This window comes from Oreochromis aureus, linkage group 6 (assembly GCF_013358895.1).
Source record: "Oreochromis aureus strain Israel breed Guangdong linkage group 6, ZZ_aureus, whole genome shotgun sequence".
In the NCBI taxonomy this organism is placed as follows: domain Eukaryota; kingdom Metazoa; phylum Chordata; class Actinopteri; order Cichliformes; family Cichlidae; genus Oreochromis; species Oreochromis aureus.
The window spans coordinates 22,395,445-22,423,413 of NC_052947.1; the positions used below are offsets into that span (position 1 = coordinate 22,395,445).

General features: G+C 40.3%; 1 protein-coding gene across 3 annotated transcripts; it reads left to right on the forward strand.

Annotated features, from left to right (window-relative positions):
* Positions 1 to 1,212: 1,212 nt before the first annotated feature.
* pds5a (PDS5 cohesin associated factor A) lies at positions 1,213 to 27,941 on the forward strand. 3 transcript variants are annotated; one of them, XM_031728147.2, is made up of 33 exons: positions 1,213 to 1,366; positions 2,282 to 2,431; positions 11,104 to 11,307; positions 11,986 to 12,072; positions 12,401 to 12,498; positions 12,780 to 12,906; positions 13,039 to 13,119; positions 13,255 to 13,395; positions 15,061 to 15,176; positions 16,477 to 16,571; positions 16,677 to 16,822; positions 17,143 to 17,294; positions 17,842 to 17,955; positions 18,421 to 18,508; positions 18,589 to 18,637; positions 19,173 to 19,312; positions 19,659 to 19,774; positions 20,278 to 20,383; positions 20,498 to 20,658; positions 20,877 to 21,000; positions 21,147 to 21,305; positions 21,421 to 21,489; positions 21,621 to 21,757; positions 21,871 to 21,994; positions 22,101 to 22,305; positions 22,876 to 22,990; positions 23,175 to 23,307; positions 23,553 to 23,672; positions 24,516 to 24,578; positions 24,743 to 24,891; positions 24,976 to 25,063; positions 25,144 to 25,412; positions 26,765 to 27,941. In XM_031728147.2, the coding sequence occupies exons 2-33, from the start codon at positions 2,321 to 2,323 to the stop codon at positions 26,766 to 26,768; spliced, it is 3,891 nt and encodes a 1,296-aa protein (XP_031584007.1). In that variant the 5' UTR covers positions 1,213 to 1,366; positions 2,282 to 2,320; the 3' UTR covers positions 26,769 to 27,941. The 3 variants fall into 3 exon arrangements, with proteins under 3 accessions (XP_031584007.1, XP_031584010.1, XP_031584009.1); XM_031728150.2 differs by having other exon boundaries at positions 18,421 to 18,502; XM_031728149.2 differs by lacking the exon at positions 1,213 to 1,366 and adding an exon at positions 1,441 to 1,594.
* The last annotated feature ends 28 nt before the right edge of the window (positions 27,942 to 27,969 follow it).

The window sequence follows — 27,969 nt, forward strand, 5'->3', positions numbered from 1 at the left end:
TATTAATTCAATATTAATTAACCCTGAGAACACAAATGCATTCTGTGCATTAAAAGCAGCTGTAAGAAAATGCTTGTGTGTATTAACTGATTTGCACATTTCCCACACTCACTGAGAAATCAGCTTCGGTGCCTTCATAATTCCCATCCAACCCTGCTCTTGATTTGTGTTTTATTCTTAGCAAGCTTGCAATAAATTGATTCTTTTTTATTGTTACATTATACTTTTTTTTTTTTTTTTTTTTACATTGTAGGTGGTTGTATTTGCAGGTACAAATGCAAAAATATTCACATTTGTATAGCGCTTTTCCATTTTTTAAAAATACAAATCACATTTGACCTTTATGGTCCTGTAATATTTTATTCTATACACTAACCTGATGGTGACATCAGATTATGTGTGGGAGCGCACTGGATGACTTGGAGCAACGTCAATCCAGGTATTCTGCAATGGGTCAAACATGCAAACTCCACACAGAAAGATCCCAGCCACAATTTGAACCAGAAACTTTATTTCTCTGCGGTGTTAACCACTCCATCACCATGTCACCCTAATTCAGATCACATGTCTGGAATTAATAATCATATATGTACCAGTTTTAGTATTATTTTGTTAGGAGATTCCTTTATGATCCTTCAAAGACACAGATAGGTCAAGGTCCATCTTGAACATCTGTAACTACCACTGCCTGCCCCCCCACCAAAAAACAAAACAAAAGAAAACAAAACATACACACAGATGTGGCATGTACAGTTTCAAGATGTCCAAAAAACATAATTTTTAATCGATTTAACCCACACTGGTGGATCTAAAATCCATCTGAATAAATATGGGTCACATTTTACCCAGCACAACCTCCCTGTATAAAAAAGTATAGTACCTGCACAACTGTCTAAAATATTTTGTGTCACTTTAGGAAAAGTCAACAAATTTCAGGCTTAAAAAAAGGAAATTGATGGTAGTTTGAGCATATGTCTCAGCATACGTAAGAGTTAACCCTGTTGCAAATAACATTTAAATACAATTATATTTCCAGTGTTTTGACTATGAATAATGTGTGTATGTTATTATATGCCAGTTTAGATAAAATAGTATAAAGATTGCATTTAATGAGTTCAAAATGTTCTTTAATATGAGCTCACTTTAAGGATAAACCCACAGTGGGTTGAGGAACAGAAAGTGTGCCAGCTATCGGTTACAGACTCCCGCCATGTATGTGGTGCATCAGTACCCGTCTGATACTGAAGGGGGCGTTCTGCACCCAGCCTTCACACAAACAGCACTGACTGAACGGACAGAGAGCTTTGTGCCGAAAACTAAGCCCAACCTGTGTCAGACTAATGAATTAAAACGGCCTGTTTAAGAGGTAAATACTACCGAGGAAGCGCTTGGCAAACAACCCGGGGTTTGAGTCGCAGTCGTATATTTGAAAATAGAGTCATTTTGCATTTGTTAGGGTGTTCAAAATCATCCGTGGGGCAAGTTGGTGTTGAGAGAGGAGGGCTCAGGGCGACGGTAGCAGCAGCCCTTCTTTCGCCTGTGAACTAGCGGCAACACGGAGCGATGCTCGGAAGTTGAGAAAAGACAGTAACAAGTAAATTAGCTTCATTTTTAAACTTCACAAAGTAGTTGCATTAGTTGTAAAGCACAGGAACTGGCCACGAGCATGGCTATTTTAGGCAAAGAGGAGAGGATACTTAACTTCCTCTGTGATTGTAGCTGGAGATGTGATGGGTACCTGAATAGTTTGCGGCCTAGGCTAACCAGTTAGCTAACGTGTACTAGCCGCTTGATGCTAACTGCTAACATGACTTCCTTCCCGCAAAATGCTAACCGCTAGCTAGTAATGTTTGCATTGCAGCTAGCGAGCTAATGTAATAACCTGTATGACAGTAGATATAGACCGGCGCCTCTCGTGTTGTTATTTAAAGTGATTTTACAACTGTTTAGCTGTAGTAATAGCTGTGATATTACCGAAACAGCAGCTGAGATCGTTTCTGCATCCAGGCGATGATTTAGGAGAAATCTACGGAAAATGTAGAGCTGATGTTTATTAGCTTGCACGTTTAGCATGCAAGCTAATATTATGCACGATGCTTGTTTACTGCTTGCTTTCCGTCTGAAAAGTTAACCGGATTAGAATATAGTTAAATATACAGGTACGGTTTTATCAGTTTCAGCAAACAAAATTAATGATTGGCAAATAAGGAAGATGCTTAAAACGAGGTTTTGGTAAGTGCGGTAGCATGGTTGTGTTGAACTTTTGTTTTCTGACCCATAGAGGCCAGTAAAAGACCGTGTGGACCATATATCAACAAGCATGGAGTTCCCGCAACAGCAGAAACCGGCGGGGGAAGGAATCATCTATCCTCCTGGAGTTAAAGAGATTACGGACAAAATCAGTAACGATGAGATGGTCAAACGATTGAAGGTATGTTTAGTGGGGTTTCTTGCTGTAATAAAACACAATTTGTGCTGCCCTAACGTCATTTAAGAGTGTCCAGCCCATGGCGCAATGCCAAAAACCCTTCTAACTTTGTAAACTGCTCTATATTAAGTCATTATTGGCCCTTGTTGTCTTGGCTCTTATTTTGCTTGTAAACAATACTCCTTGTCATGTTGTTCCTACCAGAGTGTTTTTAAATTTGAGTGTGACACCATACAAAACAGGCGGCGGTATTGTTCATAGGCCTAAACTTTTTCTAGGCTTTCATCCTATCTCCCCAGGCTGGAAAAATGGGATGGTCCCAAAATCTGAATGCAAGAAAAGCAAACGTTACACACTGAAGCTATTTTTACTGCTGGTGAACAAAACAGAACAGTGAGTCATGTTTAAGTAAGATTTAAGAAGGGACCCGCAGTAATAAAACTGATTATAAACAAGAGTCTTCTGACCTTTTTGGATGTAAATAAAACTTAAGGAGTTACCACATCTTTAAAAGATGTGACAGCTCTGAACTAGCCTAAAAAGCACAACAGTGTTAGGCCATACTAGAAGTATCTTTTATCTGTTTTTATTAATTTGGGGAAACTGTAAGCCAATTTTTCTTAAATTTGTAGGACTAAAATATATACACTCAATGGCCAGTTTGTTAGTCACCCGTTTAATTTCTTGTTAATGCAAATTTTTGATCAATCCCATGGCAAAAACTACATGCTTACATGGTCAAGAAAACTGTCAGAACATGACTTAAGTGAAGAAAGATGATTTAAGTGACTTTGAAAATGTTAGGTGTCAGATGGACTGGTATGATCGTTGATGCTGTGATTTTCAAAGCAGATGGTAGGACTGCTTTGACCTTATAGGAAGGCAACAGTAACTCAAATAACCATTGATTATAACAAAGGTACACAGAAGAGAATCTCTGAACCATTGAGACATTGAACTTTGATGAAACAGATGGGCTACATAAGATCAATTTGCCTGCCACTCCTATCAGCTAAGAACAGGTCATCTGATTGTTGTGGTTTCTCTGTATTTTTGTATGATTTCCTATACAATATCAAGCACCTTAAGGTGATTGTTGTTGTAATTAGGTGTTATATAAATAAAACTGAATTGAAATGAAATTGGGGCGGCGTGGAGTTTGCGTGTTCTCCCCATGTGTTTGCGTGGGTTCTCTCCGGGTACTCTGGTGAGGTTAGGTTAAATGTTGATTCTAAATTGCCCATGGGTGTAAATGTGAGTTTGAACGTGGTTGTCTGTCTCTATGTGTTACCCCTGCGGCAGACTGGCGACCCTGCCTCTCACTGTATGACTGCTGGGATAGGCTCCAGCTCCCCCCACGATTCTGATAATGATAAGCGGAAGAGAAAGAATGGAATGGAATATATTGGAATTGAAACTGAGTTCCACAAAAATAGTGCACCATAATATTGGACACACATTGCCTGCTTTGATTAACCTTGATTTCTCATGTGTCATTCAGATGATAAGTGTCAGAATTATGTGTAAACATGAAAGCATGGATCCATCCTGTCTTGTATACACAGTTTCAGGCTGCTTGTGGTGTAATGGTGTATGAGATATTTTTTTAGCACACAGTGGGCCTCTTAGTATCAACTAAGACTGTTTAAACTCAACAGCCTTCTTGATTATTGTTGCTGTTCATCTCCATCCATGTATGAGCACAGTGTATCAATCGTATAATGGTTGGTTCCAGCAGGACAACACACCATGTCGAATTATCTCACCGTGGTTTGTTGAACATGACAATGAGCTCACTGTAGTCAAATGGCCTCCAGTCACCAGATTTCAGTCAACTGTGTCATCAACTGTAAATTCACCTGAGGGTTTTGAGATAGAACAAAGAAAACTGACAGGCCATTATTAAATTCATTATATTCCTACCCAGTAGCTATGCAGAGACATTATATATCAGTTGTGATTGTGGCCGCCTGGTAATTTCCAGATTATCTTTTTTTAGCCCTGTTTGTGGTCTAACCCTCACCTGAGGGAAATGGGAGTTCCTCTGTTGTGATTATCTGCTATTTGCTAACTGTGTCTGGAATTCAATCCGTGTGGACAGTTGGATTTTAGAACTTATTTATTGGAAGCTGCTGCAAGACGTAACTGAATCCAAGGCTGATTTATGAATCAAGACAGTAAAGTTTTGGGTTGGAGTGCTAAGCAATAACCCTAGAGCTCACTCGAGAGTACTGTAAAGCCAGTGGTGGCTAAAGATTGTGGAGAGTTTTCTATAGGTGTATCACTATCAGTAATTAACACTTAACACTGCTGTATGGTTATTTATTATAAAAAAAAAATACACATTAGAGGTGTGCATTTAACCTTTATATCCACCCTTTAAATGCTTTGCAGTTTTAAAGTCTGCATTTCTACTTTGTTTATTCAGGGGTCCTGTGATTCCTTTTAATCATATTAGAGTGTTTACCACATTAAAAATGGTTTCCGGATATCAGAGAACTGATTAGAGTGACCATAAAAAAACACAACCCCTGGCCTTGTCATGTAGGGCAAATGTACTGAATGGCAGGGTGCAGACTGTACAAGACAGATGTGTACAACTGTTTAACCTGTGCTGGACTGGAGAGTTTGTCATTAGATCTGGAGTAGAGGTTGCATTGTACTGTGCTGCCAGCGAAGAAGTTAGTGTATTTTATTTTAGAAGGGTTTTGATGTCATTTCCTCTCTTTATGTTTTCTAGACTTTGAGTTGTGTGGTAAAATTATATAGTCGTTGTGTATTTTCTAGTTGTAGGTTGCACATTGTTTGTGATATATTGTAAGTTTGTGTTATATTGTAAGTAAGTACTATATCAAACTCTTGATTGATGTGAGACCATGATTGTTCCACATTTAAAAACAGCACATTAGTTTTGTGACCAGTTGTGGTTGCAGGTTCTTCTTGTTAAAAGGGAGTTTTTAAGTGCTTGCTCATAGGAGGTTGTTTGATTGTTGGGGTTTCTCTGTATTATTGTAGCTGACAATATAAAGCCTCTTGAGATGACTGTTGTGATGATTTGGCACTATATAAATAAAATTGTATTGAATTGACATATTGGCTGCTTTCAGTCCATTAAATGGCACTTCATAGGTATTGCTATCAAGGATAGCCCACCAAACCACTCATTGCGTTGATCTGTTTGTTGACAAGACATTATCTCTGGCTATGAGTTAAGCTTGTGTCGATCCTGTGTAACACGTTCAGCAGGTTTCAGGCTGAGGCAGTAGTGCAGAATTAGAATTGGAAACCAGGCAATTCAAAGTGGTTTAGGTGTATTCAGGTACTTGCAATGCTTATGTAGCTGTAATTTTAAAAATATCCACAATGTAGTCTATTACTCCTGATAATTTATTTTGTACACGTAGTCCTAAAAATATCACTTAAGCCATGAAAAAATAACAGCAGTGGAGCCCATTTCTTGAAGAACTTCAGGTTTCAAGGATAAAATGTTACGCTTTATGCAACATTGGTATTCATCAGATGCTTCTAAAGCACGCACTGAAAGAATTTGTTGATTCAGAATTTAAAGAAGATGGAAAATCAGTGCCAATATCTGTCCCTACTCACTTTTCTCCTATTTAGACATGGCTACATTCACTTTGTGAGCTGCAAAATGCTTCATGTGTGGGAGTAGCTTACAAGCTGAGTCTGTATTAGCCAGGCTTTAAAGATGAATCAAATGGAAAAATGGCTATCTCATCCTGTAATAAAGCCCTATTCAAGTCACTGGGATAATATTTAATACGTTTATTTATATTTATATTTATTAATTTTAAACAAGCTTGATATAACACATCTTTTTTTTTTCATTGAAGTATTAAGTATTAGACACATAACAACTTGGACTACCTTTTAATGCTTTAGTATTATTATTCTGTGTACTGTTTGCTTTGCTTTTAAACGTTTGGTGGGAATGGCTTTGGTTTGGGGACTTTCAGTGACCTTCAAATCAAATGCATCCTTATAGGCTCTGCAGGAACAGTCTGCTTGAGTCAAAATCTGCCACCATGCGCTGACACTTTGACCATTATTTTCACCACCACAGACTAGTCATGCAGTTATTAAGTTTAAAAAACCATTGTGTACAGCATCTGCTTGTCTGTCAGCTGTAATTCACTGTTTTAAACCCTATTTAAAAACCTGAATAGTTGAACATGTTATTGCTAAGTCAAACCTGAAGACTAATTTATTCTTATATGGATAAGAGTAATGGATATACTGTAAATTTAATGTGGGCAATTAGTGCTGCTAGTTAAAGAAGTGTGATTCAAGGTAGTGCCTTTGTGTTTTGTTTTTTTGTTTTGTTTTTTTCTTGGATATTTGGCAAATTGGAGAGAAGGATTTTGGGTGTGCAACCTATGCAGACGTGCTTGTGTGCAGTCCTTCACGAATACCACAGCACATAGCATCATCTCCATGGGGCTACGTGTAGGTCGAATGGTGACTAGTCAACAAGTGGGCCTGGACAGGAAACAGGGCAACATTGGAGTTCACAGAGAAGGAGACACGTGCATGAAAAGCACAAAGTAGCTTCAGAGGACAGTTTTCATTGTTTTTAATACTTCAGCTATTTATATGTTATGACATCAGTCTTCTCTGTGGTTGCCTGAAAGACATGCAAGTGCAATGCTGTGCATATGACCTAATTGCAACAAATTTCTTTATGCTACAGTCACACTAGGAAAAACTGTTGTTGGAGACCACGGTTGCTTCAAAGATGAGCACCAGGTCTGAGATCACTTGCAGTGTGTTGATGCCTTTAAAGCAACTTTAGGTGCCAGTATACCCTCCACAGTGGTTGCTTCTCTCAGTGCTGTGACATCATCATACAGATGCAGCCATTTATGCCTGCTTTAAAGGCACAAGAAGCCACAGCAGTATTCTCCTAAACAATCGGTGTTGCCACTCAGACAGTATTGCGTTATACGCCCTCATAAACAAAGGTTAGAGTTACAAAAATCAAAAAGTGCATAACTGACTGATGCACAACAAAGATTGTGTCTCACGACACAGGATGTCATGTCAAAATCGTGACGTGGCGAGCATTAAAAGGCCCTTAGGTGTGTTACGACAGTAATACAATAAGATTGAGTCAAGTTGGCAGTTATGTGTAATCTGTTTGTGATAAATCGACAAAAATTGCAGATCTATTGCCATCCGCATTGCACAGAATTTCACATTTGCAACTTAAACCTCTTTTCCATTACTACCTAATTTGGTCGGCTTGCTACGCCTCACTTCGGTTTTCTGGGTTTTTCATTAGGTCATAGTGCCTGGTACCAAGTCCTTTTTTAGTACCTACTCTGCCAGGGTTCAAAGTGCTCCAAGGTGATCCAAAAATGTGATGTCAACAGACAGCATGCCAGTGATTGGCTGGTCAGTGGCGTCGCTCGTTAGTGTCACAAGAACATCTTTCTCTTGCTTTTATATAGAGACATAACCAGAATACAGCTGGTCGGGAGCCAGTGTTGACAATATTCATAAATTGGATGAGAAACATTTGCAAACCTTTGCCTTCGTCTGTCTGAGAGTAATTGCAGTCAGTCCGAGTTGATTACTTAGAGACTAGAGGTTGAGGTTGTTGAAAGCTCAACCTCTAGGTGACCAGCTGCTTGCTGCAATTTCATGCAACCAGTCTTGTCAAGCTGCATCTGACAAGACAACTTGTCAACTGGTGAGCACATAAACAGAGTGGACTTGGATTTCTTTATGCTACAGGACTTGGATTCTGAGGTTGCAGCTGTGGTGTTTGGTACACTTGGGGTGGAATTACTAGGCAAATAAAAAATTCAGCACACCTTAATGTGTCTTATTGGTTGTTTTTCATTTCTAAAAAGTGTTTTCTTAATTTAAAATATTCCGTTGGCCTTAAAATGTAACTATAAAAATAAAAATATAATAAAATTTTACTTCATAAGCACCAACACGAAGATTTTCAGCAGTTGTCACTAGTTAAACTCAACAGTCTCACTACATACAAGTGTAAAATGTGAATAAAATACAAAGTAAAATTTAAAAAGTTGTCTCGTTAGACACTAAATGTGTTTACACATGCGCTGCTCTGTGTGTTTCTAATTATTACCCAACAGAGGGACATGCAAGAACAAAAGTGTTTGACGCAGTTGGTTTGGACATTAAACGGTCTTTAACCTGCGATCTTCCCACAAATGAGCCCATTTGAGCACAGTGCAAGTAACAGTTAGATCTATTCAAAGTGGGTGATATATCTTCCTGCTGCACTCGGCCCCGTCAAACCACACAGAATATTTCCAGTAGTCAAAATGCGTCTGAAGTGGACTACTTCCTGTTGTGTACTACATGTGAGAAAGGACAGACCTGGTTCTCATCGTAAGGAGTTCATGTGTGAAAACTACTCTCAGCTCTTGTCAGTCATCTCTATATGTGGAGGTGGCTACTGTCTCAGGCTGCTTCAAAAGTAGCTATTAGTCTATATAGAGAAAGCTTCTGTTTTTTGTCTTTAGAAATTCATAACCAACATGTATCAAGCATATGTGCAGTAAATGGGAGTAGCTATAAACGTGTCTCTTAGACTTTTTGATGAGGTAGTTTGATAATGAACTCTGGCTGGTGTTTTACACATCAGATTTGCACAAGAGTAGAGCTTGTGCTCTTGGATGAGTAAAATGTTGTACTTTACTTGACCTGGCTTCACTGTTTTTACTGTCCTCTTTGTCGTTGTTACATCAGTGTTATACTTAAGGCATCCATAGCCCACTTGGGTCTGTACGCTTTAGGTGGTCAAAGTGAAGCTCTGTAAATGTCCATGCGCCTTTTGTTTTGTTGTAATCATGATGAATGGTCTGCAGTAACACTGCACTACAAGGCCCTCACTATGCATTTGTTCTCCAAACAGACTCTTAAGAGGAAGGAGTTGAAATAAACATGTTAGAGGATAAAGTTGTGGCTTAATCATAACAAGGACACGCGCTACTCAGAGAAGTCTTAATTGAATATAATGAGGAAAAACTGGAACAGCACAGATGGTAGACGTTTAATTTGTAGTAAAGAAAGCACACCTCTTTATCAGATTTGATTGATGATGCACCTGGTTATAGATCTGTGACTGTTAAAATTTAATTGGATAAAGGTTTATTAATACCTACCTTTGTATATACACAGAACTGTTTTGAACTGAAAGGACTTCAGCTTAATTTTAGCCTGACGTTTAGCAGTTGTAGATTCAAGAGTCATGAACTTGGTTTAGCACCTATTTGAAAATGTGTCACACTGAACTAAAGATTCTGTTAGATTTAGGGTTGCAGAAATGCAGGTAAACAGTCCCACACATTCGGTGTGGAGGGCCTCAGCTCTGGGTAGCGAGTGTTTCAACAGAGAGTCGAGAAGCTTGGGGTGCATGTGCGAGTGTGTGTAGGAGTGAAAGGTGTGTATGTGTGTGTCTGTCTGTAAGAGTAATTGTGGTGCTCTGCAGTCTGCTGGAGCTCTTGGCCCATCCCCCACCCCTGCTGGCTGGTTATTGAGCTCTGCTCCTATGCTTCAGCTCGCTCTCATACACATAAACACTCACGCACAGAGGAAGCAGCAGCTTAAAGATAGATATCGTAGCTGTAAAAAGTCATTGGATTGATAAGACTGGTGTGAAGACAAGCTTGAGAAGCCAGTGTTTCATTTTACTGAGAAATAAAAGGGTCCTCAACTGAAGTTTATGTTTGTGTTGTGTGATAATCCAAAGGGCAACGATAACATCAACACCAATGAGTGCTGGAAAGCTGCCACTTTCTACTCAAGTCGTCATTTTATCTTAGTCATTTAACTCTTTATAACCCACAGCATTGGTACCTCTCGTCATTGGTGCCTCTGTTTCCTTAAATGTTCGAAGATGATGATGCCGTGCGTCAATAATTTGGTCTTTCTTGTTTTAAAGCCCGTCCCAATTCCTGTAATTGCTAGCCTGCTGAGCAGGTTGCTGATGTGGTGGTCCATACTATTATCCAGCTGCTTTGCTAAAGAAGACATCATCTCTGGGTTAGATGTAGTCCAGGGCCACCGTCTTGGAGCTCTGCTTTGCCAGGCTCCAGAGCAAAACAACGACTACCGTTATCAGCTGCAATCCAAGACAGTGGAATTGTTGTTCATTTGGTGTAGCTGGTCTAGTGGTCAGCCATATATCATAAAATACATTGCAAATGTTATGTTTGTAGAGGAGAAACTCATAAATGGATTTGGTAAGGAAAACATGTGCCTCTCGTGACAGTACGGTCTTATGTCATACTGATGAAAAGTCACCTGTCTGCTCTCTCTGGTGGATGTTTTGGTGAGACTGCTTTTCTATTAACCTAAGGGGATTAATTACATTACAATTGCATTGTATGTAAAGGCCATTCAGCAATTTTTGTAGAACCTCTTAGGGTGTGTTCTCCATTGGCATAGAGATGTTGCTGTTAGCCAGAAGGTCTGTAGTAGGTTTGGGCAAAATGTAGCTCACCTCACACTTTTTACATACCTTTTTTTTCTATGACGAAAACACTGGGAACACAAGCAACTATATTTTTTATTTTGTATTGAAACAGAGCTGTGAAATATTCCACTTGCTTTATTTTTTTTTAAATGCATGGATCCACCATTTCAACCTCCACCCTTGTCACTCTGTTTAACAGATGGTGGTGAAGACATACATGGACATGGATCAAGACTCAGAAGAGGAAAAGCAGCAATACCTCGGCCTGGCACTCCACCTTGCATCAGAGTTCTTCCTTAGGAACCCCAATAAAGATGTTCGGCTACTAGTGGCCTGCTGCCTGGCTGATATCTTCAGGATCTATGCCCCTGAGGCTCCCTATACCTCCCATGATAAACTCAAGGTTAGATACCAACCTTGGACTGAACAGTGTCTTCAAGGGAGTCTTATAGTAGTCCAAATTTTTGAAAATTAGACAAGTTGAAATGACAGCTGTCAGCAAAATCATGGACTAAATAAAAATATTGACTTTTGTTCACTTATTGGCCTGTTTCCTGGCTAATAGTTGAGTGTGTTTGATTGCTAGTTTATGGTGAACCAAAATGACCCTGAAATGTGCGTCTACTGTGATCTCACACGCAGAGTCATATTGGTTTTCCGGGGTGTGGCTAATGTTAAAACTGTTAGCGTCAGCGGCTTTCTTTCTTGATGGGTTAACACCTGCACCACATGCGGTTACACATTGCCCTTACTAGTGAGGGACCAAAGCTTAATCTCTAAGTGTAGTAATTGTGCATACCCCTTTAAAAATGTGCTTAGATCTTATTGAGTCCATTAATATCATTTGACATCAAAAGTAAACAAAATTGAGTTGTGAATTAACTGGCATGGTTGAATTTGCAGCAAGATTACAGTGTTGACGTCCAGTTCTTTCATTCAAAACCACAGCGAAGTTATTTTACCATGAAGCACACCTCAAGTGAATGTTGGTTGCAAGCCCTCCATTGATCATCTTTGTCACTACTACTGTGAAACTTGTGTGTACTCAACAGCACTAACTCAATTTCCCAAAATTCCCTAGGACATCTTCCTCTTCATCACTAGACAGTTAAAGGGGCTAGAAGACACCAAGAGTCCTCAGTTTAACCGATACTTCTACCTGCTGGAGGTAAGGTGCTAAAGGAGAGATCACTGTTCATGTTTGGAGCTAAAACAGTTTGGGTGACTAACAAAAATACGTCATATATCACAAGTAATTAATAATTTAATCCGTTTTCAAGGAAAATTTCCATTCTCCGTTTCCAGCTACTGAAATAGCAGGATATGTTACTTTGTGTGGTCATAGTAATTTAATAGTAAATATTTGATAGCATCTTAAGCTTTTAACCATACACAGTCAGTGTGTTTATGGATTTTAGTTCAAGGTAAAGTACACAGTAATAGTATTAACTGCTAAAAAAGAACAATAACATTGATGGCTTTGTTGTTTTCTATAGAACCTGGCTTGGGTGAAGTCGTACAACATTTGCTTTGAGCTGGAGGACTGCAATGAGATCTTCATCCAGCTTTTCAAAACACTCTTCTCTGTTATCAAGTAAAGACTTTTGTTATTGCTCGAGTCTGTCAGACTCTTTTTACACCAGAGTTTAAAATATGTCACTTGCTTAGAAGAAGGAAAACCGATAAATGTGATTTATTTTAGAATAAAGACATGTATGTGTTTAGATTTTACTACTAAATAGAATTATAATAAACACTGTATGAATTGTTTATAGTTAGTTTTTGATTATCATTATTATTGTTTTTATTTTTGTTTGTTTAATTATTCCTCTCGTTATTAACACTGAAAGGATTTCTGTCTTTCTTCCTTCATAGTAACAGCCATAACCACAAGGTACAGATGCACATGTTGGATCTGATGAGTTCTATCATCATGGAGGGAGATGGTGTCACACAGGAGCTGCTGGACACCATCCTCATTAATCTCATCCCTGCACACAAGGTAGACGGCAAAAACATGTACAGTTATTTGTTTAAAAAGTTATCAATTTTTGGAGAACATGTACAGTATAAAATCAAAAGGATGATACACTTCAATTGATTTAATTTTCATTTTTCACCTTCCTTTGAACAGAATCTGAACAAGCAAGCATATGATCTTGCTAAGACTCTGCTGAAGAGGACCGTCCAGACCATTGAGACATGTATTGCAAATGTGCGTAGCATCCTGCACTCAGTTGCATATTTTATGTTTTACTTGCACCTTCTCCCTTGTATTTGGTCTATTTAAATTTCAGTGTGTCTCTAATGTTTTTTTAATCTAATGCAGTGTTTTATTTTTCATCTTTAGTTCTTCAATCAGGTTTTAGTGATGGGCAAGTCATCAGTCAGCGATTTATCAGAGCACGTCTTTGACCTCATCCAGGAACTGTTTGCCATTGATCCTATGCTGCTTACCTCTGTCATGCCACAGCTGGAGTTCAAGCTTAAGGTGAAGACAACGATCACAAAACAGACTTTAACCCTGTTGTTGATGAACAGTATGCATTTTTATTATTATTTAACCTTTGTAGTGTTGGTGTTTAATGAGTTGTCAACCTATTGAAGGTTAAAAGAAAAGTGGAGGACTGTATTTGACAAATTTAGATTCATCTTAATGAGTTTTTGTTTATGTTTTTTAAGCAACCTAAATCTTTTTCTGGCTCCAGAAGGGGCCTGTGCAGAATGTGATTCATTACCTTCACGTCCCTTGAGGAGTGCAGGCTAATGGTTTGAATTAGATTTAGAAGGAAGTGAGCTTACAGACCTCTGCTGGCCACTCAGTTTCACTTGAGGCTAGTGACCAAGGCTTTTTTTTGCTTCCTCTAATATAACGTGGCAGAATCTTCATATGAAAATATTGATAATTTCATTAAACCTGGTTTTCAGAACACATAAGGAGGCATGAAATAAATAATATTAAAGTATGTCTCTGCATAAACCTTTTTCTCTCTTACTGACCATTGTGAGTTCAGCAATTTTACATATCAGTGCACCCATTTGTGACACTCTTTGGGAGTATTTTATCCTGTTTATTTTCTCTTTGCTATTTCTTTTTACTTGAAAAACAAAAATCATCCATCCATCTATTTTCTTCTGCTTATCTGGGGCAAATTGCAGGACCATTAGCCTAAACAGAGAAGCCCAGACCGCCCTCTTCCCAGCCACCTCCTCTAGTTTATCTGGGGGAACACAAAGATGTTCCCAGACGTGTTGAGAGATATCTCTCCAGCATGTCCTGGGCCACCTCTCAGTGGGACATACCCAGAACACCTCACCCAGGAGGCATCCTTGTTAGATTCCCAAAACACCTTAACTGGCTCCTTTCGATGTGGATGTCTCGAATAACCGAATTCATCACCCTAAGGGAGAGGCCAGCCACCCTTCAGAGAAAGCTCATTTCCGTCGCTTGCATCCGTGATCTTGTTCTTTAGAACAAAAATCTTCATCAGAAAAAAAGACCTGCTTTAATATATTTCAGTTCGTCATCCAGTTAGCTCTGAAAATTTAGCGAGAGCAAGAGTGATGTGGTAGAGCCGATAAACATCAGCCACAGACATCAGTAAACCTCGTCTTGTTTGGTATCAGTCAGCAGGGCGATATCTGCCAAAACCCACTCTTGGCTGAGATATCAGTCCATCACTGAGGTTTCATCTCACATCACCACTGAGTAATGACTCGTCTGTTATCTTTCGTTCACTTTTCTTTTTCTTAGTTAGATGCGCAGTTGTTTTGTTTGTCACGCAGATGTTTTTGAAGACCAGCTTTTCTTGTATGAAGTCTTTTTGTTATGACATGAGTCTTTGAGTGCCCAGTACCTTTCCACCATCACAGTAAGCCACCTCTGTATTGAGTTGGCCGTCATAACTGAGCCGTTTCTGTAGATACTCTAAGAATGAGTGACCAGCAAGAGAAAAAAAAAATGCATACTTTAAAATAAAACTGTCTTCAAGGGAGTGGCTGAAACACACGTGCTGCTCTGTATGTGCAGCAGTATGTGAAATGGGTCTGAGCACAAGATATGAACAGTATTAATAACAGCTTCAAGATGAGATAAAAGCTGCAGCCTGTATTAAAAATAAGTGTGTGTGTGTGTGTTTTTGTTTTGTGTTTGCAGAGCAATGATGGTGAGGAGCGTCTTGCTGTTGTACGGTTGCTGGCAAAGTTGTTTGGGGCCAAAGACTCTGAGCTGGCCTCGCAGAACAGACCCCTGTGGCAGTGCTTCCTAGGACGGTGGGTGACGTGAACACAGACATGAAGTAATGTTTTAAGCTGCCTCGATTCAGTCACGAGAGACAAAGAAACGTGTAAAGAGATGGCATTGATGCAAAAATGTAATTTTTATTACAATTATATTAGTTAAGGAGAAGTTATCTAGTGAGAAGTGAATTTACTTCCATCGTCTTATGATTTATCTATAAATCGGATTTGTAGTGTGTTTTAGATGGGAACTGGTCTATCCATTTAGCACAATGGGGGGGAAAGGGAAAGTTTCCTGGCTCCAAAAAGAGGTGAGATTAATGGAGAATTAGTGAACAGTGTACAGTGTGACCTCAGCTCACATATCGGTAAAATGTGTACAGATTTGTCCCGCTAGTTAGGTTTCCCACAGATTTGGATCCTATTCATGGTGTTGACGGGTGAGGGTTGGGCTGATGGGGTTATCTGTGCATGTGTGTATGCAATGCACATGTTTTGGTTATTAATTTTGAAGTATAATTATTAAGGTCAAATGACAGCACATGTTTCCCACACTCAGTGGACTTCACCCAGTAATGGAAAGTCCTTGTTCTGCTCTCCAATCTTGGGTCTGGATGGTGTTGCGGTGAATGCAAAAATTCTCTACCTGGTTCTGGTTACAGCAGCTGTCCAGAGCAGAACAAAGATCCCTTCATTTAAGGAGTCCTGTAAGGAGGTGGACTCAGCCCTCTATTTAGAGGCAGCTGAATAATGGTTTTATTTTTCTAACTTCGCTCGGTGTTTCACTATGGGAATCGTGACTTCCGTAGTTGGTCACACCAAGGTGATTCCCACTCTCTTATCAAAGAACCAGGGATTACATTAAGTAACCCAACGTTCTAGTTTGAGCTTGCAGCAAGTCCAAGACTGTGGGGTTGAAGCACATCAAGCAGGACGTATTCATCTTTGGTGATCTAACTGAACGATAGTGAGGACCACCACAAGAGCAACTTGGCCAGTGAGTCAGACAGCAGAGAAAACACAAGGCAGGAAGGGCACAGGCTCACTAATAAGCAGTGACTAACCTTTAAAAATAATAGCGAGGGGATTTTCCTCTAGTACTTGTATTGCAGAGAGGGCGTTTTCTGTATAAAAACTTAAAGAAGAAAAGAAACGCTTAAAATAAATCGCCAATTATTCTTTGGTGCCTGTGAGACCTGCCTATGTAAAGTCTGTGTGGGGAAACAGTGTAGGCCTCATTAGTCTTATTTAGTTTTACTGAGGCACCTTTTTTTACCTTCAAAGTTTAATCCCTAATTAAATTAATTGTGTGTAACTTTATTTTGGTTTCCAGGTTCAATGACATCCACGTACCAGTCAGGCTAGAGTGTGTAAAGTTTGCCAGCCACTGCCTCATGAACCACCCAGACTTGGCAAAAGACCTGACAGGTTTGCTTTGTGTTGTGTTTGGGAGTTTTTCCACTTTCAATCCACTGTTTTTCATCTTGATTTAACAGAAATATTCTTGCTTATCTTTATTCTTCATTCCCTCAGAGTATTTGAAGGTGCGTTCCCACGACCCAGAGGAAGCCATTCGTCATGATGTCATCGTCACCATCATTAATGCTGGGAAAAAAGACCTCAACTTGGTCAATGACCAGCTGTTAGGCTTTGTACGGGAAAGGACCTTGGACAAGAGGGTAAGATAAATATTTGTAGTGCAGATATTGTAACGGGCATGTGTTACATTAGAACTAGTGACGTGTGGGTTTATTGGCTTGTCACTTAACATTGTCATGGCAACAAGAGTGTTATTTTAGTGCCGTCATCAGTAGTTTTTGACCTTATGAAGTGAATCATGTATAACATATAACAGTGTTCCTAAAAGAGATGAAATTTCCCTGAATGCAACATAATTTCCTTATCAAACAAGAAATAATATAATTTACTTCCAAAATCTTAATTACATTTTTTCATCTTTAATCGTTTTTTTCTTCCCTTTCCCTCCCTCTCACTGCAGTGGCGTGTGCGTAAGGAGGCCATGATGGGCCTGGCTCAGCTTTACAAGAAATATTGTCTGCACCACGAGGCTGGAAAAGAGTCTGCCCAAAAGATCAGCTGGATCAAAGACAAACTGCTGCACATCTACTATCAGAACAGCATCGACGACAAGTGAGAACATGCAGGCTTTACAAATTGAATTAATGAGTTACTGCTGCTAAGAATCTAATTCACAAAACCCAAGAGGTTTACTTTTAATTTTATATTGTTTGTTTTGTTTGTATTTCATTTGCATTTTAAAAGGCAAAAACGAATCTGCGAGGGCAAAAAAGTAAAAGTACTGAAGCTATTTTAGGACTGAGGTGAAATATTTGAACATTTGTACCTTGTGACCTGCAGACCAGCCTTAGCAGCAGCTCCAGTAATCAGAAATGAGGCTGACAGACCAATTCAGTGCACCACTTTACAGCACCAGGTCTTTGCTCCAGGCTAAGAGGACAACTTAGAGTCTGATGTGTTTTTAAAGGAACTGTTTTCCTACAGTGTTTTTGATAATGAGTTTTTCTCCTGGATTAATGTTGCAGAATAAGGCTAGTTGTCCACTACTGGGTAGATGACATGTAACCACAACATAGCAGAGAAGGCCTTTAAACTTTCACTCTAGCTGATTTATAGATTTTTCTGTGTTTTCAAACAGTTCTTCCTTCCTTTCCTGCAGGTTATTAGTCGAGAAGATCTTTGCCCAGTACATGGTCCCTCACAATCTTGATACAGAGGAGAAGATGAAATGCCTCTACTACCTGTATGCCTGCCTGGACACAAACGCTGTCAAGTCAGTAAACTCACACTAATGACACCATTAAATCATCATAGATATGTACAAATGAAAATTGACCAGTATATTTGTATATTACACACACCAGAAAACTGCCTGGATTATACTTTACACATGTACAAGTTCACTAGAATCTGAGTGATGTAAATTTCATCATCTTGTGGTAACCGTAAGGGTCTGTGCGGATGTCTGTGTGCCTGTCTGGTTTTTGTTTTTTGCGTGGACTTGTCCGCAGAGAATTTGTTTTACAATGCACAACTTACACATGTGCCCCAGGCGGCAGACAAGCGGACTTCAAAGAAGCATAACAAGAGTGTATACTCGGTTTTCGAGTCTCCAGCTGTCCGTGTCTGCATTAGAGTATAATCCAGGCTTTACAAGGACAGTATATTGATCTTCCTTGTGTTCTCGCGATGCTTCATGCCACATTTTTCTCTCAGTGTAATTAATTTTTGCTTTTAGGGCCCTGAATGAGATGTGGAAGTGTCAGAATATGCTCAGAAGCCTCGTCAAGGAGCTGCTTGACCTCCACAAGCTGCCAGTGGTACATGTATGCAAACACATGCACTGATCACCTCTTTCATCCTCTTCTTTAAAACTAACCTGGTTCTCTCTCTCCCTTTCTCTTAGTCTGAGGCCAACAACACAGCAATGTTTGGGAAGTTGATGAGTATTGCCAGTAAGTTGCAAACACACAAACACTAGAGAGGTCCTTGTCCTTTAAGGCCACCTTCTCTTTAAATCTTCTCTCTTTGATTTGTTGCCCCTCATAAGCAAGGTTTGAGCAGCAGGTGGGGCATTTGTCCTCACACCTAAAAACCTGCCTCCTGGCTGTAGCTTAGCAGGACATCTTCTAATGGGAAGATTGGTAGTTTGATCACTGGTGGCTTCAGCCTGTATCCTTAGGCAAGATACTGAACCCCAAGTTCCTCTATGATGCTTTCATTAGGGTGTGAATGGGTGAATGAGGCATGTTGTATAAAGCGCTTTAAGTTCTCAGGTACATGCAAATGGTGGCATCATGGCTGCCTAACAAGTCCATGTGTGTTGTTCACAAATCATGAGGTCAATATTTGTCTCTCGGTTACACCAGTCCTTATGTCAAGGTGTCATTTTTGCAGCCTGTGGATATATGATGGAAAATCAAGTGGGTCAGCTTGAATCCTTTAGGTTCATAACTTACTGCCTATTATAACTCTGCCTTGTCTTTTCAGAGAACCTCCCAGATGCTGGGAAAGCTCAGGACTTCATGAAGAAGTTCAATCAGGTACTCGGTGAGGATGAGAAGCTCAGAGTTCAGCTGGAGATGCTCATCAGTCCGACGTGCTCCTGCAAACAAGCTGAGATTTGTGTGGTAAGATGACATGTTTGATGCCTCCTCTCTTCTCTCTCATCTTTAATGTTTCGGTCCCTAATTTCAGTGCTGCTAGTTTGAATGTATCAGACCAAAAGCATGAAATAACCAAAACAACTTTATTTTTAAATTAAAGGTCCAGTCAGTCAAAAAAATACAGATGGTTAGTGTGACAGATTTCAGTCTTGAACTGTGATAGAGAGCAAAACAAACTGCTAGGTTTACATTTTTTCCCCTCTTAACCAGAGTTTTAGTAATACGTGGCTTGCTGTGAATGTGCATGCATAATAACATGCACAGAGTGACAAGTATTAAGATGTTATGATGCTGTTTATACTCTCTGCAGAGGGAGATCACTCGGAAGTTGACGTTTCCCAAACAGCCTACTAACCCGTTCCTGGAGATGGTGAAGTTCCTGTTGGAGCGTATTGCTCCTGTTCACATCGACTCTGAAGCCATCAGGTCAGAAACATTTGCATGTGAAAACTGATGGAATGGACTCAAAACAGAGCTAAAATGTTAACATGTGTTTAAGTTTAAACTCTGATTCCAGTAAACTGGATCAAAGTAAACCATTGTGTTTTTGTATAGTCTCCAAAACAGGTAGTCATATGACTAGCAGTGTCTCTCTTCCCCTCACTCAGACTGCTTCATGCCCTAGCTTTGTCTCTGTTATTGTGTAACACTTTACCATAGACAGGCTTTCTTCATTCACTGAGACACCTAGTGGTGATAAGGTGTAACTGCAGGCCTCTGGCAGGGCATAAGTTTAACCCTTTCTGCATTGTGGAAAAAAACCATTCTGAGTAAACACATGTACTGAATGACTTTTACTTCTTATGCTTTGCAGTCTAACAGTTTCTACTTAACCCTTTTTACTTCCTGAAGCTATAACCAAACAAATTTGGACATGCATTTGCTTAATATAGGAGTAGTAATAATCAATGTTGCATTTTTTACTTTAGTGCTCTGGTAAAGCTGCTGAACAAGTCTATTGAGGGCACAGCTGATGATGATGAGGAAGGTGTTACCCCTGATACAGCCATCCGCTCAGGACTGGAGCTACTCAAGGTACATGCTGTCACCAAAGTGTACTGAAATCAAATTACCAGCACACAATAATAAGAAGAAGAACAAAATACCTGTATGATACTGGTTAGAAAACATTTCCTTCACTTTTTCCAGGTTCTGTCTTTCACCCACCCCACCGCATTTCACTCGGCAGAGACCTACGAGTCTCTGCTCCAGTGTTTGAAGATGGAGGATGACAAAGTTGCAGAGGCAGCCATCCAGATTTTCAGAAACACCGGGCAGAAGATCGAGACGGAGTTACAGCAGATAAGATCGTAAGTGACATAAATTTACAGAGACGTAAATGCACCAGGAGTCTTTAAGTTTCAAGAGATGTGCCTTTACTTTCAATATACTTACTTATCGGTGCTTCACCAATGGTAAATCATTAAATAACAGCACTATACATTTGAAGATGCTAAGTTAGGGGTTAAAAAAAATTACAGAATTAGCTGTGTTGGTCTTAAATCGCTTGTTCTTGTTTGTCCATCAGGACTCTGATTCCTATCTTGCATCAGAAGGCCAAGCGGGGCACCCCTCACCAGGCCAAGCAGGCTGTCCACTGTATTCATGCCATCTTCAACAACAAGGAAGTGCAGCTGGCACAGATTTTTGAGGTATTCAACTATTCCACTTGAGCAATCGTATGATTTTTACATCACCTCGATTGCATATCAAATATGTGGCTCCTTCATTCAAACATTTTGTCATCTTTCCTTTCTTTGTATTGATGTATTCACACCGTTTGTTCCTTCACCTCCAGCCTCTGTCACGTAGTCTGAATGCAGACGTCCCAGAGCAGCTCATCACACCTCTCGTGTCCTTGGGCCATATTTCCATGCTGGCTCCAGATCAGTTTGCTTCCCCAATGAAATCCATTGTTGCCAACTTCATTGTGAAGGACTTGCTCATGAATGACCGGGTAAGTGGAGACCCCTACATGTAGGCAAGAAGTGTGTGTGTGTGTGTGTGTGTGTACACACGTCCACAAAAAGAAAAAGTGAAAATCTGATTGGCTTCTGCCTTTGTTTCTTCAGTCGGTGGGAAACAAGAATGGAAAACTGTGGACCACTGATGACGAAGTCTCACCTGAAGTTCTTGCTAAGGTAAGAGGTGATATCAGTTGTAATACAGTCTGTTTGAGGTTCTTCATCAAAAATCTTTTTGTGTCATTATATTTTAAAAGCAGAATCTTTATAACAAGGATCTTTCTCTTTTTAAATTTCTGTTCCCAAAGGTTCAGGCCATCAAACTGCTCGTGCGTTGGTTACTAGGAATGAAGAACAACCAATCCAAGTCAGCAAACTCCACCCTGCGCCTGCTGTCAGCCATGTTGGTCAGCGAAGGAGACCTCACAGAGCAGAAGAAGATCAGGTACCTGGGGCTGGAGGTCCCTTTGCTGAGTGTGGGAGTGCTTTGGATGGAGACCTTAATTTTTCTTGGCTCGTGTTTTGAGGTGACTGGTTGTTTTTTCCTACTCCTGACAGTAAATCGGACATGTCCCGTCTGAGGCTGGCTGCAGGTGGAGCCATTATGAAGTTGGCACAAGAGCCATGTTACCATGAAATCATCACACCTGAGCAGTTTCAGCTGTGTGGCCTCGTTATCAATGCAAGTCTCACCTTCATATCAGACTTTAGTGCCTCTGTCATCGATGAAAAAGTTAAAGAAAAAAAAACTTTTCATATCCACTGACTCGGTTTGTTTCTCCGTGCAGGACGAGTGCTACCAGGTTCGTCAGATCTTTGCACAGAAGTTGCACCTGGCTCTTGTGAAATTGCTGCTGCCCCTCGAATACCTGGCTGTGTTCGCTCTGTGCGCCAAGGACCCGGTGAAGGAGCGCCGTGCACATGCCAGACAGTGCCTCCTCAAAAACATCTCCGTCCGCAGAGAGTACATCAAACAAAACCCCCTCGCTCAGGGTCAGTTCTCACCCTCTGGACGTTTTTACGCCAAAACATCAGTTTTTGCAGTTATTATGCTGCTGCTTTCATTTCAAAGACCTTTGATGTGCAGTTTTTAACATGCTCTTTCTTAGATGGCAGTTTAGATGATGAAAGAGGATCAGGGTAATGTTTAATTCAAATGTAGTAGAAATTGTTACTAATGTCACGTTAATAATAGGCTTTTGAGTCAGTTGGAATAAATACTTTAGTCAGATGTTGTTAAGTCACTGTATAATTAAAAAAGCATCAAACAGAAGAGAGAAACATGATGATAATGGTTGTTATTTGTTGGTTTGTTTTTATTACAGCATCCAGGACAGCTTTGTTTTTTTCCTGCCAAAGGTCATTTTAGAGTTTTATGTTTGGCTTTTCTAATTCAAACACAGCATCACAGGAAAAAGTGCCAGCATTGTTTGCTGAGGTTTATTGAGATACTTATTCAGCAAGTAACATTTCACCTGGCGTTTTCTTTTTCCCACATTGAAAAAGGGGACATAGAAACTTACTTACACACATTAAAATTAGCTATTGTCTCTTTTTCCTCAGAAAAACTTGTCTCTCTTCTTCCTGAGTATGTGGTTCCTTACATGATCCACCTGCTGGCTCATGACCCAGACTTCACAAAACCGCATGAATATGAGCAGCTCAAAGACATCAAAGAGTGAGTGTGTTTTGATTTAGTCTCCAGCTGAGACTGCCTTTCCAAAAATGCTCTTATTTCTAAATTGCTCTTTTGTTCTATTATAAAGCCCAATGAATACAGATAAGTGATGATCATACAGCTGTGGCATAAAGAATATTTATTTTGCGTGTGTGTGTGTGTGTGTGTGTGTGTTCATATATAGATGCCTGTGGTTCATGCTTGAAGTGCTGATGACCAAGAATGAGAACAACAGTCATGCCTTTCTTAGGAAGATGGTAGAAAATATCAAACAAACCAAGGATGCTCAGTGTCCTGATGATGCAAAGGCCAACGAGGTATATGATAGTGTTACTACAGTTTTGCATTTTAACATTTAAAGACATTTGACTGGACCTCCAGTGTAGTTTATATAAGAGTTAATACTTTGAATTACATTTACAGTTTGCCAGTAAACTGTAAATTTGGGTCATTCCTGTTCTTTAAAATTACAAAGTAAAATCTTTGGATTTTGCATTATTGGGCAGACAGTGTGTTTAGCAATCGGGCAACTGAATGGCTTTCTTTCATGTTGTGATTACAGAAACTGTACATTGTCTGTGACGTCGCTCTCTTCGTGATCGCCAACAAGAGCACTGCGTGTCACCTGGATTGTCCGAAAGAGCCCGTCTTACCCTCCAAGTTCTTCCTCATACAGGACAAGGTAACAGACACACACACACACACACACGTGTGTATTTATATCTTTGTGGGGATATCTCATTGGAATAATGCTTTTCCCTAGCGGCTTACCCTAACCATCAAAAATGAATGCCTAGCCCTGACCCTTACCCTAACCCTAACACTAAAACCACATTTTGAGTCTCAAAAATGCCTTCAAACTCGTGGGGACCGAGATTTTGGTTCACACGAGGGCTGTTTGTCCACACAAGTATAGTAAACTACCAATTTTTGGTCCCCACGAAGATGTTAACACACACACACACACACACACACACACACACACACACACACACAGTGTTTTCATATCTTTGTGGGGACATCTAAGTGACATAATGCTTTTCCCTAGCGTTTTCTTAACGGAAACCTAATTGTAACCCTGACACTAAAACCACATTTTGAGTCTGAAAAATGCCTTCAAACTCAGGGGAACAACCCCTTTTTTTTCTCACCATAAGGGCTGTTTGTCCCCACAAGCATAGTAAACTTCCAATTTTTGGTCCCCACAAAGAAATGTGTCTGTCTCTCTCTCTCTCTCTCTCTCTCTCTCTCTCTCTCTCTCTCACACACACACACACACACACACACACACACACACACACACACACAGTGTTGTGAGAGACAGGAAAACGGTTAGGGTTGGACACATTTAGTCATCTCAGGCACAAATCGAGCTGTTTGACCTCTTTCTGGGGATGGAAAGTGATTCATGCTGGTATAGAGCTGGGAAATTGTGCTTATGTGCGGTTAGGAATCTAAATCATGACCTTATTTGTGGTTTGGGTTTATGGTGATCAGTTGTCTTGTTTTTAATTTCTTTCAACAGGACTTCAAAAATGATAAAGAGTATTTGACGGCAGAAATGAGACAAATGCTGCTCACTGGAAAGGTAAATGCACAACACCGAGGCTTGTTACGTTACATTAGGTTAGTTACCCACAGTTTGTCAGTAAACTCTAAATTTGAGTCATGATGTGGAGCTAAGAGGTTTAAAAAAAAAAAATTTCCATGTTATTCTGAGCACAGAAAGCTGAATTCTCTTTCACTATGTAGCCCAAACCAGCTCCTGTGTTAGGAGCAGTGAACAAGCCTCTGACGGTACCAGGGAGGAGGATCTTCACCAAGACCACCACAGCTTCAGACACAACCAGTAACACCAGCACCAACTCCTCTCCTCTGAGCTCAACAATCAACAAGAACAGGTAAGCACGCAGACACAGATGCTACAGGCGCTCGCTCTTAAACATAAAGTTCCTGGTATCACTGACGCTCTCTGCGTCTCACAGTAACAGCAGCTCTACCAACGAGTCGTCAGAGAGCAGAGCACAGGAAAACAATGAGAACCCAGTCATCAAGGCTGAAGAGGTGAAGAAGGTAATCTCATGTGGGAACTACACATTTCCTGCGTTTAAGCACTGTTTTTACCCAACTGAACTCTTACTGCCGTTTCCCAGGTCGAGCCCAGTCAGAAAGCAGCTCCCGATGCCGGGACAGAAGCGTCGCCTGTCAAACGACGTGGTCGCCCGCCTAAATCAGCTGCTGCTGCTCCAGTAGCAGCTGACAAAGAGGGAGGAGCGGCACCAGTGGGGGGTGGAACCAGCAGAGGCAGGAAAAGGGCAGCTGACCCCAACTCGAACCCGTCTGCAGAGTCAATCAACATCAAGATGTCAAAACAGCAGCAGCAGAATGACGAAGGGACAAAGAGACAGATTGACCTGCAGAGGTGAGGTCTGAGCATGAGAGGAAGGTGGTTTGCTGGATTCAGATCTGGTGATCGTGGAGGCCATTTGAGTACAGTGAACTCATTTTCATTAAGCTTTGTGACACGGCCCTTGGCCCTGCTGGAAGCAGCCATCAGAGGGTGCTTAAACAATGCTTTGTGTGTACTAAGGAGCCCAGAGTGCTACAAGAAAATACTCCCCACATGATTACACATCCACCAGCAGCCTGAAACATAATACAAGCTAGGATGGGTGCTTTCATGTTATTTACACCAAATTCTGACCCCGACTTTACCAGTTTGTCAGCAGAAATTCAGCCTCAGTTTTGGTGACAAGTGTGAACTGCAGCCTCAGTTTTCTGTTCTTGGCTCACAGGAGTGGCACCCGGTGTGGTCTTCTCCTGCTGTAGACCATCTGCTTTAAAGTCCAACTTGTGTGTTTAGAGATGCTTTTCTGCATACCTTGGTTGTAATGAGGTATGCACAGTTATCGCTGCCTTCCTGTCAGCTCACAGCCTTCTGGTTATTCCCCTCTGACCTCTGGCATCAACAAAGTATTTTCTCCCAGAGAACTTTTGCTCGCTCAATATTTTCTGGGATTATTCCCTGTAAATCCCAGTAGATCAGCAGTTTCTGAAATACTCATACCATGGACCATACCATGTTGAATCACTTGAATCACCTCTCTTCCACTTTTTGATGCTCAGTTTAAACTTCAGCAGGTTGTGGTGACCATGTCTGCAGTCCCTAAATGGACTGAGTTGCTAACAAGTGATTGACTGGTAAGATACTTGAGTTTATGAGAAACTGAACATGTGTACCTAACAAAATGAACGGCAAGTTTATACTTAAAATGTCCATTCGCAGCCCTTTTCCACCAATACCTACTTGGCTTAAGTCAATCTCCCTCGGTTTTGGTCATTTTCCATTATCTGAAAGTCCTGTGCCATAATTTGTATATGACATGAACACAACAATGGAGGATGTGGAAGTGATGGTGTACCTGTTTTTGTTTTTTTGTTGTTTTTGGGGGGGTTTTTTGTGTAGCTATATCCCTCGTCACTGGCTTTCAAAATGGCGGTTTTGATTTTCGCGAAGGAGTCACTAATGTGACGCCACCGTGCAGTCTGTCAGTTTCAGATCGCTTGGAGCAGAGAGTGCCTACTCTGATGTAGGAGCTTTAAAAAAGGCTTTGATTGTCCCTCCCTCCTCTGGGGTAATGAAAATATTCCTCTGGTATGAAAGTGATTACTGTTCCTACAGATTTTAGGGGCAACCTGCAGTACAAAGTGATCACTACTGAGATGTTGATGATGATTGCGCTGACACTGACTCAAAACTTCTTTGTCTTTCAGGTAAAGAGGAAACCACTGAAGGTGAAACCAAGACTGTAGAGACTGGGCCAGACTCTTCCTTATATCTTCCCAACCCTGTGTACAAGCTCCTCTGACTCTTAAAGCTTTCCTGGATACATTATGGACCTTTCTTAAAACACACAAACAGGCGCACACACACACACACACACAAGCACGCACACACACACACACTCTAGAAGGTTTTACCTTGTAGTCATGATTTGAAGCTCATTGTATGTAGGTCTTACTCAGAATCATGTTATTTTTTTCCTTTGTGTTTGTTGCTCTTTGCTTCTTTTGTGGAGCCATTTTTAAGAAAAAACAGGATGGACATTTTACAGCCGTTTTAATCTGGTTATGATTGTTGCTTATTAAATCCCCTGGGAAAATCCTACTGTACGTCTCTTGACCTCTTCCTCTTTGTGTCTGTGTTGCACAGTGTTTTTTTTTTTTAATTATATTTCTTTCTCATCGGGTTTTTTACACAGTTATATTTTGTAAATATGCCTGTGTAACTTTCCACTGAAAACCTTTTGAATATCTAAGTGAAAACAGTTAAAAATCTTTGCAGCAGTTGGCTTAAATATGGGAACACCTGATGCGTTTAACAGATGTACCGGCACCAAAATTTTATACACTTTGGTAAGTTTAGGTTTCTAACTTTGGTATGTTTAGGTGCTTTAGCTTGTTTATAGCATCACAAGGCCAGTTAGAAACTTGTGGTGGCTTCTCAAGTGACACCAGTAATGCTTTTAAAGGCCTTTTGATTTATTTCCAGTGCGTGTAAATGGACAAAATTAAGCGGTCAAGCATTTCTGGATACTGTGCTCCCAGCTCTGCTCGCTGCCTCGTGCCCTGGACATGTCAGAGGCTCTGAAAATGAGCTGGGTTTTAATGACTTTTGTTTTTTTTTTCTTTTTTACATCTGAAGTACTTCACTTTGGATTGCATAAATGATATATAACTATCCAAGTATGTGTTCAGGATTTTGTTCATCTTTTATGATTGAATATTTTTTGTACTTTTGTCAGTTTTCTGTTGGGTTATTCCTGATTTTTAAGCATCGAGTGAGTGGATACCATGTGGGTTGTGTTGATGACGGGGACTAAGTATGCCTATACTCATGATCATATTTAATTTTTTCCAAAAAGAAAAAAAAATAAATGCTTTTAGATGTTATGGTGCAGTGCGTTTGTCTCTATGCC

Excerpts from the sequence above, each read along its gene's own strand:
- pds5a (XM_031728147.2), top strand. The coding sequence starts at position 2,321 with ATGGAGTTCCCGCAACAGCAGAAACCGGCGGGGGAAGGAATCATCTAT. Across the intron at positions 16,572-16,676 it reads CTTGGCAAAAGACCTGACAG|AGTATTTGAAGGTGCGTTCC; the intron begins GTTTGCTTTGTG and ends TCATTCCCTCAG. Across the intron at positions 22,991-23,174 it reads CAGCTCAAAGACATCAAAGA|ATGCCTGTGGTTCATGCTTG; the intron begins GTGAGTGTGTTT and ends GTTCATATATAG.